Source organism: Meriones unguiculatus, chromosome X (assembly GCF_030254825.1).
Source record: "Meriones unguiculatus strain TT.TT164.6M chromosome X, Bangor_MerUng_6.1, whole genome shotgun sequence".
Lineage (NCBI taxonomy): Eukaryota > Metazoa > Chordata > Mammalia > Rodentia > Muridae > Meriones > Meriones unguiculatus.
This window is the reverse complement of record NC_083369.1, coordinates 63,594,142-63,610,293: the sequence shown is the minus strand read 5'-3', so window position 1 is coordinate 63,610,293 and position 16,152 is coordinate 63,594,142. Positions and strand designations below refer to the sequence as shown.

The window sequence follows — 16,152 nt, the reverse complement described above, 5'->3', positions numbered from 1 at the left end:
CAATAGTATGCAGTAAATTACAGACATGAAAATGTCCCCTATTCTGAGTGCCCTTACCCTTACCAACATTAATTTTCATGCAAATTTGAACAAATTTACCAGATTATAAGAGAAGGAAAGACTCGGTTGCCTTCTTGCTTCACCCCTCCTCCATGCTATCTGAGCCTTTCTTCTAGCCTGGCTTATGTACACATACTCTACTTGAGGGTGCCAATCTTACTATTCATTTGAATACTTTATTTCATAATGAACACAATGTAATTAAAAGTGTGATGATATAATATTCATTGTAGAAATAACAATTATTTTAAATTATACAACAATGTGGGGAATTAAACATTTAAGTTTTATATAACAGAATCTAACGTACACTACAGGTTTTAGTCCTCCGGGAGTCCTTAGACATTACCAAATTTAAACTTTCTAATTAAAAATAATTTTTCCATACAATAATATTCCAAACTTGGAAAAATATGGAATGCTTCACAAATTAGCATAACACCCTTGCACTGGGGCCATGCTAATTAATCTTCTCTATATCATTCCAATTTTACTTTATGTGCTACCAAAGTTAGCACTAAACATTTTATTTAGTCTGGAATCTATGATAAGTAGCTTCCTTCTTTTGAGGAAAAGTGTACCACATATCAAGAAGACAACAAGAATCCAACAGAGTGCTAGATCTGACATTTGTGAACATCGAAGTGAGGTAAAAGGACTTTCAAAGTAGGCACTTGGACTTGCAAATAAATATTATTTAACTTAACTTCACAAAAATACCCACTGAAAACAAAAGACTGGCAGACTGTAAGATGGAGCCTGACAAAATCAAATACTAGGTTAAATATTCATTGCTTTCAGTTTAAATTTTTAGTTCAGCTGTGTAACTATACCTCCTGCTTTTGTGATTTATTGATATACGAATTAGCTCTAAGTTAAGTGCTCAACAGCAATTTGCAATGACTAATGTCAAACATTGGTTTCTTTGCAGTACTGAGGAGGCATTTTGTTGTTTTTGCAGAGCTGGAGCTAGAATCTAGGGACTTGGCACTTGCTTGCTAGGCAAGCACTCTACCACTGAGCCACACCCCCAGACTTTGCAAACACAAACCTATACTAATGTCCTCCACAAATCTCTCATCTACATAGGTACACTCAGACACTGACACCCACACCTCCACAGAGACCCACCCAAATGTATGCAAATTAGTACATATGTTAATTGCAGTACACCTACACAGGTATTCACATACTGAAAAGCCAAGGTGGAAAGATCATACACAGCAAAGATATGTAATGTGTAATGTATTACAGAGGAGAGAGACTGCTATTACCCTGGTGAGGTGGCCCCTGAGCTTACTTGTCCAGAATTGAGCAGAAATACATAAATGCTAACAGATTTGTGTAATAAATAAGTTCTAGTGAAAACTTGCAGTGAGTAGGTTATTCCCTATGAAAACAATTTGAAGTTGACTTACTTGACCTGTAGAAAAAGTGGTCCAGTTTACTGGAAAGCTTGCTGACTGTACAACTATGTATTAAATGAACATTGTGAAAGAGGAAGGGAATTTTGCTTACCTTTAGTTTCTCAAATCGATCATTCAGAGAAGCGACCTGATGGTCTCGGTGACGACCCACCAGTTTGCATAAGGCACAGATCAATTGGTCATCAGATACACAGTACATGTTCACCTTCTCATTCTCATGGTCCAAGCAAGTAATCCCTCGAAGATGTGTGTCTGAAACTGGTTCCACCAGGCGATGGCTGGTGAAAGGTTTCTTGTTAGGGTGTGTGGCCCGAAGGCAACGGTCACAGTAGGAGACCTCACACGTGATGCATGTCTTCACAGCATCTCTTGGAGGGTCCTGCTCACAAAATTGGCAAGCAATTCGCTCACTAGACATGGCGGAGCTAGGCCTGTAAGTCCTCTCCCCGCGGCTCTCACTTGGAGAATTGGGCCCACTGACTGAAGCCTTTTGGAAGCGATCAATAATGTTCTGCAGGGTCACGTTCCTCTTGAGGCCATCCAAGCCCCGGTGATTCAGCGAGATAACATACCTGCATGTAGGACACTGAAAAGCAGTAATGGGTTCAATGGATTCACCGGAGCTGCAGCTTGAGACCAAGATGCGATGGGCACAGCTGAAACACAGGCTATGAGCACAAGGGAGCAGAAGGGGGTCTTCAAACAACTCAAGGCAGATTGGACAGGTCAATTCAGACTCCAGTGTTTCCATCTTTAGTGAAAATAATCCTGCTGAGGCATTAAGAACCACAGAGGCTTGGCTTTCACCTGCAAGTAAGACAAAGTAAGACTCATTAAGCATTTCCAAAGGAAAAGTGATTATAAAATAATTATATTGTAACCAATGGAGACTTGCAGCCTGATAGACTCTCCAGGGATGCTTAAGAAACAGGGATGACTGAGAAATTAATCAGGAAGCCTTTCTACACCCCACTCTCCTTCAGACCATGTTTTAGACTTGCCTGAGATTTTTATTTTTACTTCACTAATAAATAGAAGTAAGGGACCACCTCTATGTCTCAATTTCCTGATTAACATTACCATTACAGCTCATACAATTGGTATGGCTCATCCTGTCCTAAATTCTCCACTGACATCTCTTCTCTGAGACTGTGATGAGTTGGAGTCCCTACAAATTTCTCAGTCCTTATTCTCCAACATTATTCTCTATTTCCAGTCAAGGCAAGATATAAGGGCTGCTCCTATTTTACATCCAGTGGAAGGAAAACAAGACTATATTTCAAGCTAGCTCACTCCTGCCTGCAATGATTTCATTCTAAGCACTTGCATGAGAAAAAAACAAAACAAAACAAAACAAAAAAAAAACCCGTACATTATTCCATTAAATTCTTTCAGGACTGTGAATACGGTATTATTACTGGGCCTATCATATACTTAGGAAAACAAAGTTCAGAGTCGTTAGCAAGCCGATCAGAAACATAAACCCAGAGCAGAAATCAGTCTCATGCCAATGTCTGTACTTTTCCCCCCACACCTTCTCTTTAATCATCTCACCTTTTCCACTGAAGTTATCTTGACTCTTTACAAAAGAGTTTCTAAATGGCCCTCTTCCACTTCTATTTTTGTCTCTCTGTGTCCCTCTGAGCCTGCCTGCCCCTTTCTGACTCCTTCCTCCAGGACTATCGCCATTTGACACTGCACTTCTATTTCAACCCCTTTCAGAGTTTCAAGCATTCCACAATGTGTGTGTTGAAAACTACCTAGGCTGGTCAGAAGCATTGAGGAAAGTCACATCTACATGGTGACACATAAAATCAGTTAAGGTGCCATAGCTCCCCTTCCTGAAGGGGGTGCTGTATAAACTCTTCTTTATAGAGAAATATCTCTTCAATTTCATATGAATCCAGAAAATGTATTCCCAAACCAATATGACTCTTAAATCCCACTATGAAATTAAACTTGGCGAAACACATTCTGGGTCACAATTGCCTTAGGAATTTTAACTAGAGGCTTCGGGACCTCCTAGAAATGTCAGCAGTGTGTGAGTGCCATTCACATTTATTACCTGAAGAGGATTATTCATAAAGGACTCTTGGGGGAGTCCTTAACAGTAAAGTCTAACACCAAGAACAAACAAACAAAAGAAAATAACAGAAAAGAGACAAAATACAGAAAATTATGTAAATAAGCTACACCTTATATAATTTTCACAGAACCGCAATCAGTTAATATATAGATTAGTTAGTTAAGATCGCTGATGTCAGACTGAGGCTGACCTCTAACACCTGATCTTCCTGTTTTCAAGTGATGGGATGGTGGGCATGCACTTCCATGCCTGGCACTCCAGTCTATTTTAGTTTACTATAACAGAGTAATATCATTAGCCATTTTGAGGGAATGAATAATTTTTGAAAGTTCCTCAAACATTTGTTTATTCACTTCTCATTTATTAGGGCTCCTGATTCTCATTAGTCCTGCTTCAGCATGTCTGCAACTATCCTCCATTTTCCCTACCTCTATGACTATCTATGCATCATTACAATACCAATTATTTTTTTCACAGTCTTATTTTAAAAATAAGTACTATCATTATGAAAAAAGTAATTTGTTGAAGGTCATACTTGCTTGCAAATAGTACAGCAAATGCTCAAACTTGAGGGGGGAAAAGCCCTCTAAAAATAAGCTTGTATATTTACAGCCAACTTAATTTAGCAAAGAAAGCATAATCCTAACAAATACTTTTGGGTGAACTTCATCACCTCATGCACAAGAAATGAAGTCAGCAATTAAAAACAAGGAAATCATGAAATTTGCAGGCAAATGATGGGATCTAGAAAAGATCATCCTAAGTGAGGTCTCCCAGAAGCAGAAAGACACACATGGTATATACTCACTTATACATGGATATTAGACATATAGGATAAACATACTAAAATCTGTACACCTAAAGAAGCTAAGCAAGAAGGAGGACCCTGGGTAAGATGATCAATCCTCATGCAGAAAGACAAATGGAATGGACATTGAAAGAAGGAGAAAACAAGTAACAGGACAGGAGCCTACCACAGAGGGCCTCTGAAAGACTCTACCCAGCAATATATCAAAGCAGATGCTGAGACTCATAACCAAACATTGGGCAGAGTGCAGGGAATCTTTTGAAAGAAGGGAAAGATAGCAAGACCTGGAGAGGACAGGAGCTCCACAAGGAGAGCAACAAAACCAAAAACTCCGGGTCCAGGTGTCTTTTCTGAGACTGATACTCCAACCAAGGACCATTCATGAATATAGCCTAGACCCCCTGCTCAGATGTAGCCCATGGCAGCTCAGTATCCAAAGAGGTTTTCCTAGTAAGAGGATCAGGGACTGTCTCTGATATGAAGTCAGTGGCTGGCTCTTTGATCACTTCTCCCTGAGGGAGAAGCAGCCTTGTCAGGCCACAGATCAGGACATTGCAGCCAGTCCTGATGAGACCTGAGAAGCTAGGGTCAGATGGAAGGGGGGAGAACCTCCCCTATCAGTAGACTTGGAGAGGGGCATGGGAGGAGATGAGGGAGGGATGGTGGGGTTGGGAGGGAATGAAGGTGGGGGCAACAGCTGGGATACAAAATAAATAAGCTGTAATTAATATAAAAATAAAAATTTAATTAAAAAAGAAACCTATCTTACAACATTAAAAAATTCAAACTAGACACTTGAGAGGTAGGGGCAGGAGGATCATCATAGTGAGTTCATAGCAAGTTCAAGGCCACCATGGACTACATAGTGAGATCTTGGGCTAAATAAATAAATAAAGAACTGATGATGGATCAATCATCTAAGTGTAAGTATCAAAATAACAAAGTCTTAGAAGAAAAGATCCATGTAAATCTGAGATGACCTAGATTAGACAACGGGATTTTTTTTTTTTTTTTTAGATGACAGCAAAATCACAAACAACCAATACAGATAAATGTTACTTCATCTAAATTTAAGCCTTTAGGGCTAGAAACAACCCCATCAGCAGAATGAAAAGACAAAGAATCTTCAAAAGACGATAAACAAATAGCCAGTAAGCACATGAAAAAACATCCAACATCATTAGCCATTAGGGAAAAGCAAACCAAATAAACACACTACAATAGCTATAATAATACAAAGCAAACAAACAAAATGGAAAGTAGCAACTGACTGCCAGGATGTGAAGAAATTGAATCCCTCATATATTGCTGGTGTGAATGTAAAACGGTGCAGCTGCTTTGGGAAATAGTTTGCCATTTCCTCCTGAGTCAAATGTAAAGTTCCCATCTGATCAAGCAATTCAACTCCTAGGTATGTACTGAATAAAATAAAAGATGTGCTCATTCAAATATTCATGCACACCAATTTTCACAGCAGCAATATTCATAGTAACCAAGAGTGAAACAACCAAAGCCCATCATCTAATATATAAAAAACTCAAAACATGGTTTATCCATATGAGAGAATATCATTTGTCTATAAAAATGAATGGAGTACTGTTAGATGCTGCAATATGGATAGCCCTTTAAAATATATTTCCAAGTGAAAGAAGCCAGTACAGAAATGTAATATATTGTGTGATTCCCTTTATATGAAATGCCTAGAACAGGGAAACTCATAAGAATAGAAAGCATAATAGTAGTCAAGGCCTAGAAGAGTGAAGGAGTGGGTGTAACTACGAAAATGTATGCACTTTCTGGAATTTTGTCAATGTTCTGGAATTTGATAGTGGTGATGACTGCAGAAGTTTGTTTGTTTGTTTGTTTGTTTACTACATTAAAAACTATTGGTCTCTATACTTTAAAATGATGACTATTATGATACACGAACGACATCTCAGTTTTTTGTTTTACTTTTAATTTATTTTTATTTATTACAATTTATTCACTGAGTATCCCATCTGTAGCCCCCGCCCTTGTCCCCTCCCAATCCTGCCCTCCCTCCCTCTTCTCTTCCCTGTGCCCCTCACCCAGACCATTTAGATAAGTGAGGTCATCCTACCCTTCTATCTGACTGTAGCCTATCCAGGACTCATCAAGACTGGCTGCATTGTCTTCCTCTGTGGCCTGGTAAGGCTGCCCCCCATGGCAGCTCAGTCTCCAAGTGGGTTCCCTAGTAAGAGGAACAGGGGCTGTCTCTGACAAGAACTCAGTTGCTGGTTCTTTGATCACCTCCCCCCAAGGGGTGGGGCAGCCTTACTAGGCCACATGTTAGTTTTTAAAAAGAGACTCAAATTGAGCTCAAACTCCAGACTAGACTACTAGACTACATAGAATTAACTACTATATAATGTGAATGTATTACAAATTATGTGATAATGTAGTGCCTATAAACTCGATTGGATTGCTTCTTCTTCTTCTTCTTCTTCTTTTTTTTTAAGATAGGGCCTCATGCATCTCAGAAGGCCTTGAACTCACTAAGCAGCTAAGTATGACCTTGAGCTCCTGATTCTCCTGTTCCACCTGCTTAGTACTGGAACTAGGGGCATGCATCACCACTCCCAGCTTGAATCGCTCACTCCTTTAAGTTGTTTTTCTAGGTCAGTGATTCCCTGTCTAGGTCTTGCAATGCCTTCAGATGTCTCCAATGTGTCAATAAGTGTCAGAAAATTCTTAAGCCTCAGTCCTTATTCACTTGAAAATATTTAAATGGCTGCTAAAAACACTTAATTCCTACCTATCTCACAAAGGGACACAAAACAAAAATGAGAAAGTGTTTTAACTTCAGAAAGCTTTTGAGAATCACAGATCTGTTTAGAATTAAAAGTTCTAAAGACAACAAAAGAATGTGAATCTCATCAAGTATGACCCAATGACAGGTAATCATGAAGCTTTCTCCAGAAAACAGAATTGTTTGTCATTAAATGTATTTATGAAATCCATGAAATGGTAGACTCAATTGACATGTTATGAAATAAATACCCATGTGCCTACAACATAAAGACTTCCCTTCCTAATAATGTAATTACTGGTGTATAGACAAACATGTATGCTTTTGTTCTTTCTACTAGAAAATTGTTCCTGCATAGTTTATCTTCACTACTTCAGTCTGAGCTTTGTTAAGAAGCAGGAAGAAAAGGGGAGAAGGATGAGATTACCAATGAAAGTGAAATTACTGGCAAGGCGTTAAAAAGCTCTGTGCCTATATAGAAACACAAAAAGGACTTGTCTCCCTCCCTCCCCACTCTCTGTCTCTTTCTTTTGAGATAGCTTCTCACTGAACAACCTAGGCTAGGCTCAATCCTCTTGCCTCGGCCTTTCAGTACTTAAACTACACTCATTCACCATCACTCCTACCTAAAAAAGGAGGAAATGCTTCAATTAAAGTAAGACTTCAAAACATAGCACATTTTACACTTAAAAGATGAAAAATTGATTCAAGTATTGCCCTCCAAATATAGCATTAGCTAACTCTGATCAAGAGTTATGATCAAGCAGCTGTGATCTGCACTTGACAGAATTCTATTATTTTGAAGGCTATTTGAACATAACTAAATACCAACTTATCCCAACAGCTAATAGCCTATCTAGTTTTCATCTTCCAGATCTTCAGAGTAGGGCTCTGGACTCTCACTCTCTCCCTGGGGAGCTGCAGTCTACCCTTCTTCCCAGAAAAGCAATAAATGTGAAACTAAGCCTGAAATGAGCTAGAGTTTTATTTTAAAAAAATAATACAAAACTATTCTTCAGGATATTAGCTTTAACCTATCAGGATATTAATGTTAACTTCCCATGAGACTTTCCTTACAATACTGGAAACAATCTATCTAACTAGAAGAATGAACAAACAAGTCCTGGCTTAGTGTGTTTCTTCAAGTGCAAAATGCTCTTCAAGCTGAACTGGAATCACCAGATGTTCCTCTAAGATGTTTTTTAGATCAGATATCTTATTATTAAAGAGTTCTTTCTATTTATTATCATGCAAAAAACGATACCTTGGATGCTATAAACTTGCTCTTAAGAGCATGACTGTTATTTACAAGTGTAACCAGTCAGGCTAAAAAGAGATAAGCATTATTACCAAGGGGACTAGAGATGGACAAGGTGTATGACTGTCCCTTGTCTAACTAATGTGAAGTACAGGAGATGTTTTTGATTATTGTACCTCAAGGAAGACATAGCGAATTTTCCTGTGAACAACTGGAGGGGAGGAGAATATCTTGTGAGTATCAACCAATGAAAACGTCTTCTGGAAATGAAAAAGAAAACAACCAAATCCAAGAACATTATGATTAACAGATGATTCGTTCAAGTTTAGAAAAGATCTTTTGGAGCCCTGCAGGATGTTGGTACATGGCTGTAAATCCAGCACTTGGGAGGCTGAAGCAGGAGCATCACAAGTTAATTCAAGGATATCCTGATCTACATAAGGATTTCAAAGCCAGCCTGGGTTACAAAGCAACTGTCAGAAAAAAAATCTGACATAAAAATACCCAATGTATAGAATTCTCTATATTTTATATGATGAGAACTCAAAATGGAAGACAAAATAAAGGTTAGGTAGATGGTCAATGACTGTAATTAGTTATAATAATAATCAGATATTTGTATAGTAGTTTTACAGTTTTAAAAACCACTGTTACATTCACATACTAAAGTCTTCTTAAAGTCTTTGTCGGTACAAAGTCCCAATTTATTTCTAATATCAGAGATCAGACCTCTACTCTTGCCTGATGTGTCTAAAACAAAAAGGGGGAACTGTAGAGAGCTGCGGAATGCTGTGCCTTAAAGATGGAGCTGGTTTCCGCCTTCCACCTTCCCGATGGTGAGTGCTCTCTGTCACGAACAATTCCACATTTGGCTAAGGCTGAGGATCTGGCTTGCTTCCATGTATGTGGACCTATCTGCATTGCCCACGTGGCACGCCTGGGTTGGCTACCCAGAGGCTATTTAAGCTGTGGGCTGGCTTTCCCCAGGGTCAGATGATTGTTCAAGGTTCCTGAATAAACTGCATTGAAAAAAAAAAAAGTCTTTGATCTAACAGTACTAACTTGGTGATGCTAGGTAAAACATTTACAGCCTTTGTACCATAGCTTCTTTTTCTTTTGGATTAAAAACACCTCCTATATTCATTTCATAGGCTCTTGTGATGATCCCATGAGGAAAAAATAAATTAATTTGTTTTAAAATTACATGTACTTGCATCACACACTCACATATGTTATACCCAGAACACTTTTTTTTACAAGCTAGAAACTATTGGAATTTCAACACAAACATATAATTGACATGATAGAAGATAATCATACTTTTCCACAAAATCCCAGGAAAATCATGGTTTTAATTGTGGTGTTTCTGATGTTCATATGTCCTCCCACTTAGGTCATGGTCCTTCTGAGGGAAGAAATCTCTCCAGTGTTTTCTTTTAGGCTTCCATCACACATTGAGGGAGCTCAGATCTGAAGGATGACTGTTAAGCAGTACAGAGAACCTGATCCAGTTCCTGCCTAATAGGCATTTAATTCTACTTAGTATTTTATAGTACATGAATTTATGTTATTCCCTTCCAATAATTAGCTTCTAAACCTACCACTGTATTTTGTACTCAGTGTAGTCATCAAAATATTTAAACGAATGTCAAAATAGCAAAACCAGAAGTTCTAATCTGCCTCAAATACAAAAGATTAATCAAATATGATCAAAGTATATTGTATAAATGTATGAAATTTCAAGATTAATCAAAATATGATTAAAGTACATTGTATAAATGTATGAAATTTTCAAAGGACAAAAATATTATTTAAAAATGATCAATTAAAGTAACCAAGAAATGGATTTGCTGAGGTAACTTATAATGTTTGACAAAAATATAAGAATGATTTATAACACTATTATCTATCATAATGCAGATTACACTGGCACAGTTGTCAGTCTGAGGAACAAATGAAGAACAAACTGTTTTACCTATATTACTATTACAGATTTTCATCTGTTTTAAGACTGAATTTCCAATCCTCTGTTTTTCAATGTTGTATTTTTAAATATTCAGTGGTTTTTAAAGTATTTAGTAGCCTGCCAGGATGGCAGTCATAATAAAACTTGTAATATATGTATGTAGGACATTCTACTGAATGTTAGGCTGTGAGGACCCCAAGTTCTGGTCAGTAACAAGGGACAGAAAACAGAGACCTATTTGAAATCAAGCTTCTACTCTCCAGGGAACCACATGGATCCTAGCAACACTGAACAAAAGGCTATAAACAAAGTGGTAGAGAATTCTAGCCTATAACCCTTTTTTTCTATCTCTGTATTGTACACACACACACACACACACACACGCACACACACACACATTTTGCTCTCCTAAGTTAGCATTGTCTTCCATGCCTACATATTATATTCCTATCAGAGCAAATTGCAAATATTGGCATTTAAGATTTCAGGAGGAATTTTCATTATATAATAGGTTTGCTATCAGATCATCTGGTCTCTGTAAGAGGATGCTCCAGAGCCAGAAGATACTGTTCATGTCAGCCAAAGGAGTCTGACCTGCAGAAAGAGGCTGAGACAAAGCCCAAGGTCAGGCCAGCAGAGTGCTGTGAAGAAGCAGGAACCCACACTTTTGTTAACCCATTTACACTGAGCCAACATCTTGGTGTATATTCCGTTCAGAGAAATATCCACAGAGAAAGTGATAAATGTTGTCACTTTTAGTTTTTTGTTTTTGTTTTTGTTTTTGTTTTTGTTTTTCAAAATCCCTATGCCATGTTTACTTGAAGCATTTTACACCATCTAGTATTCACGACAGTTTATAGCCTTTTTAGGGAAAAATACAAGGGCTGGAAATTTGACTATCAAAAATGTTATGTGATTGTGGTCATGAAGAATAAAAAGATTAAAAAGCAGCACACAGAAAAAGCCACCAAACACAGACTTCTACAGCCCACAGAAAATTTTCAGTAGGATAGAGGCACATATATTGACCCTAGAAGGTGAGAAGTGAGGGTAAAGGGGAGTAATGGTCTGCACAGGACAGACAATAAATTAAGATTTTCTTCTCTTGCCATCACTTACCTGAACTTCTAACTTGATGCTATGAATCAACACTCAGAGGAGCACTTCTCAAGCCTCCTCGGTGTACTGCTCATGATGAACACAGTATTTGTTGAAGATCCAGAAACAGAGACTATTAGCACAATTCACACTTTGAACCAAAATTCAAAAAGTGACTGTATTTAGGGACAGCGAGATGGCCCAGCAAGTAAAAGTGCTGGCCACCAAGACTGATGGCCTGGATTTGATCCATGGAACACATGCAGTGGAAGGAGAGACTGATTTCCACAAGTTTTCCTCTAGCCTCCACATGTATGCTCTGGCATACATGCACGTTCATATGCACACACATGCACACAAATAAACAAATGTAAGAATGTAAGTGACTGTCTTTCAAACTTCTTGAACCATGTTATATCTATTTTGAACACGTTACACCTCATATTTTGATGATTCACTGTTTCAAGTCAGGTCACTCAGCATAAGGAGGCACTTCAGAGACACAAAGCTTTCTTTTCCACAGAAGGCAGAACAAAAATCCAGTACTAAAAGGAGCTGGAGCACCTTCAGGGCCTCTTCTAGTAGCTGCATCCCATGGCTAACATCTAGAAATTTAGCAAGATCTATAGACACTGAATGACAGACACACACCACCAAGCAGTTATCTCTAAAAACAGCCACCTGAGACATTGTTATGCCTCATCCCTGTCTTTGTCTTTCAGGGCTCTACATTCCTATTGAGAAAGAGAAAAATTTAGTTCTAAGGGACCTAACAACCAGAGACAGTATTCTTTTCTCTTCATCAAGCCAGTGAGGTTTGCTGAGTGATTTAAAAAGCATTATTCTGTAGTTTCTTTCTTAATTGTTGTGCTGTCAGCAGATTTTATGGGAGGAGAGAATGGAAAGGTTCACTACTCAGAACACTACTTGGATGCAATTATGAGGCTCCACTGGCACTATTTTGAGACCTGCATGTTGGAGCAAGTTGCCCTGTTCTTAGAGGAGGGATTAACCAGACCAATTTTATCTAAGTCAATTTGCACTGTTCAGATGATATGTTTGTGAAGCAATCAACTCACTCATTTGCAGCAAATGCCTATCAGAAGTGGTCTTGCAAGGTACAACATGCTAGGTAGGAATCCTAATAGTCATGTCCCACAACCTCTTTCTCTACTCCACACATCACACACTCTGACCCCATCCTAGCCATGTAGCTATAAGTAGATCTTAGCATAGGACAAATATGAGCTCATATTTGACTCATTGCTTCTAGATGCTAATCATGCTTGTATAGCCAGACCTAAACTTATCTATGCCACTTTTTATTGGGCATTCTCTGTCTCCATGTAGACTAAAAATGGGTCAGGTTGAGTATGCAAATGAGTTTGACTCAGATTGTTAGGGTAAAGTGTAATCAATATAATTTATGACTTGACTTAAAATCATCATAATTACTTTCTGTGCTTAATTCTATATATATTTCATTCACTTACACATTCATTTGTAAAACAAATTGACTTAAGATCCAAATTACAATAATAATTTGAATCCCAAGTGTACTAATAATGACAAATTAAGGTGTCTGTAGATTGGTGTTTTCATTTATACCCAGCCCATTCAGGAACCCAATAAAGAATAAATGATAGTGCTTTCATTGAAAAGTATAATCCTTTTATCTTCAAAGGACGAAGTCAATACTCACAATACCCAGTACACAATATTACGCCTTTATGCCTGTGCAGCAACTGTGAAAGAAAGGTCATCCAAATGTCTAAAGGCCATAAAGCCAATGCAGCATCACATCTGAAATGGATTCTCTGATCTTCTTAGCTTCTAGACTTGTATTTTAACCCACATGAATCAAGTTTTGTAAGGAACAATCAAGAGAAATCTAATTCACATTAGGAGTCTGTATTAAGCTAATTGATTGAGCAGGAATATATAAAAATAGCAAAGATTGATTCTCCCTCAGGGCAGTGATGAGCAGAAGTGAGGAATGTGAACTCTCTATTTGGCAACCCCATCTTCTATTGGAGTATTGTCAGAGAAGTGAGTTGATTTGGGAGAGGAAATGTAATGGGATTAAAGTCAGCTTTTATTGGTCCAAATTAAGAACCAGATTAATTAATCCCCACAAAATACTTGTCTACTCTTCCAGGGTTCAATCTCTTCCTTCAAAAATACCCCTCAGAAACGCACAACTGATGCCATTCACCAGCCTCATCCTCCAAAATCTTCACAAAAAAAAAAAAAGCAAAGTGATTGAAAAACAAGAAACTGCGTTGCTGGGTATGCACGGGTTGATAGAGAAAAGCTGAGGGTGCAGGGACTCTGGTGAAAGATCTGGGTGGGCAAATGTAAGGCGGGGATAGGAAGCATAAATAGTGACAGTGCATAAGGAGCGCAGAAGAGAGAGAGCGAAAAGTGAGAAGTCTGATCATTCCAGGATCCTTTTTCTGCTCTAAATCAAAATGCCTCCTAAATAAATACTGTGCTGCACGTGAAGTGAGAAATAACCTAAGCCAGCTCGTCACCAGTAATGCAACAGTAAATCTGCTCTGCCATTATTTACTTAATTCTTATGAGCCCGAAATGGAAAACCCTCCCATGTTCCTGCTTCAGTCGTAGTGTGTCCTGTAGACACACTCAAGTTTTCCCTCTCCCCCACGGTGCTTCTTTCACAGCTAGGCCAGAAATAAGGAACCACTCTGACAACGACTTGAAGATAGCTTCCCCAGCGGAAAAAGGGGATTAAGTTTCTCCTGGGCTCCCGCAGGCAGCGAGTCCGCAGCATCACAGGATGCTGTGCCAGCACCATCGAGTGAACCGCTGCAGATGAGGACGCCTTGGCTTGCGGGAGCGTGGGAAGGCGGCTGCGCCCTTTCCCAGACTTGCGCCTAGGCGCCAGAAGAGCTGCTCCACTGCTTTCACCATGCTTGGCCTGGCCAAGCGGGAGGCCTCCGGCCGTTCCTCCGGCTGGGATCCAGGAGTGCAAACTCCCCACGAAAGCAGAGGCAGGAGCCTGGGTCACCCCAATGTGACAGACAACCCAGGTCCCCACTACGGCCGCCTGGAGCCTCTCCGATCTCGTCGTCGTCCCCCCACCCCTCCCCACCCGTCCCTACTCCCAACCCTTCCACCGATCCCGGGTGTCCTCCTCCAGCGCTGGCTTCGGCGGCACCTGAAGAGCCGCAGGAGCCCTGGCCTGAGCATTGCGCTGGCGGCGACGCTTGAACCCCCGTGCTGCGGGGAGGGGACGCAATTTACCCATATTGTTCCCGGGTGCCAGCCATCTCCTCCGCGCGCCTGGGAGCGCCGGGCCTCCGCAGCAAACTGGCTTGAGCTTCTGCGCGAGCTCCCGGGCCGCTGTCGCTGCCGCTGCCGCTGCCGCTGCCGCCGCCACCACTCTAGGCCGCCGCCTGCCTTTGCCACTGCGGCCGCCGCCGCCGCCGCCGCGCAGCAGCAGCAGCAGCAACAGCAACAGCAACAGCAGCAGCAGCTGGGACCAGCCAGCCCGCGCACCCCACAGGGGACAGACAGCTCGCCGACCACGACGTTCCCGCGTCTGGGTCTCCCAGGCTAAAGTTAAGAGTTTTCGCCTCTCAGTCCAGAGGCAGCACCATGACACCACCACGGCACCACACTGTCATTTCCGCCGCCGCAGAGGAAAAAAAAAAGGCAATCCCTTCGAAAGGAGGGTGGAGTGGGGGCAAGTGGAGACCAGACTGACACCCCAAGGGAGTTCTGGGAGGGGCCCGGACAGAAGGGGCACTGGGCCACCTTCCTAGGCTCACCTTCCGCCGCCCCAGCCACTCCCAGCTCCCCGAGCTCCTCCTCTGGAGGCGCGCTTACATGTTTTCTCCCCTGGCAGGAGTGACTGGAGAAACCTGAGCAAGCAAAGGCAGCGGGTGGGTGGGGTTCCGATTACTACTGTACCTACCAGCTGATTCCAGCAGCCTTTTCTCCAGTGCCCTATCATCTTGACGGAAGACAGAGGGAGAAGGGGCCTGAGCAGGCGTGTGTGTGTGTGTGTGTGTGTGTGTGTGTGTGTTGTGAGTCCGCGAGCTGATAGTGTGTGTAAAGTGCAGAAGGAAGATTGTGTCCAAACTCTTCTCCTACCCACCACCCCCACTACCTTCACAAACCCCCAGATTGGAGCAAGGAAAACGCCCTTGCACCGCCAATGAGAAGAGTGTGCCTGGATTCTCCGCACTGGTCCTACTGGTGAAGCTGTTCTATTCAAAGTTAACTAGAAAGTAAAACAAAAATAGTGGAGGAGACAGAGAAGGACAGACAATTGAAGGAAACCCAACCCCTTTTTCTTTTTACAAAGGGAGAATGGCTGTGTTCTATTGGCTCTGGGCACAAGTTTTCGGAGAGAATAAACCCACTAAAACTGAGGTTAGGGTTTTGTTTGCTCCTCTAGATCCTTGACCAGCAAGACAAGAGGGTCATCACCAAGAAGAGAACAATGAGGCAGATATAGCCATCCAGGAATTCAATGTCCCTAATAAGATTCATTTGGAACTCAGGAGTCTCCAATTGGTCTGGATTCAGCCTGCCTATTGACCTATCATTGGCTCAAAGAGCACCACCCCCAACTAAAAGGCAGCTGGGAGAAGGAAGCCACCACCAGAGGATACTCTAAAAAGCTCCACTCAAAAAAGAGAGAAAACAAG

The 16,152-nt window shown here is 40.8% G+C and overlaps 1 protein-coding gene and 1 non-coding gene across 5 annotated transcripts in view; both read right to left on the bottom strand.

The window, feature by feature from the left end:
* The window catches only part of Mid2 (midline 2), a 103,129-nt gene extending 87,611 nt beyond the window's left edge, over positions 1–15,518 (bottom strand). For 2 of the 4 annotated variants that reach the window (XM_060375676.1, XM_060375678.1), the window contains exons 1-2: positions 14,741–15,261; positions 1,579–2,294 (exon numbers count right to left, since the gene is read on the bottom strand). In XM_060375676.1, coding sequence (XP_060231659.1) covers positions 1,579–2,294; positions 14,741–14,744 — 720 coding nt within the window. In that variant the 5' untranslated portion in view covers positions 14,745–15,261. The other 2 variants (XM_060375679.1, XM_060375677.1) reach the window with 2 other exon arrangements.
* Positions 468–578, bottom strand: LOC132650166 (U6 spliceosomal RNA). Its single transcript, XR_009588559.1, has one exon. It is a non-coding gene; the product is annotated as a U6 spliceosomal RNA (small nuclear RNA).
* Positions 15,519–16,152: the final 634 nt, after the last annotated feature.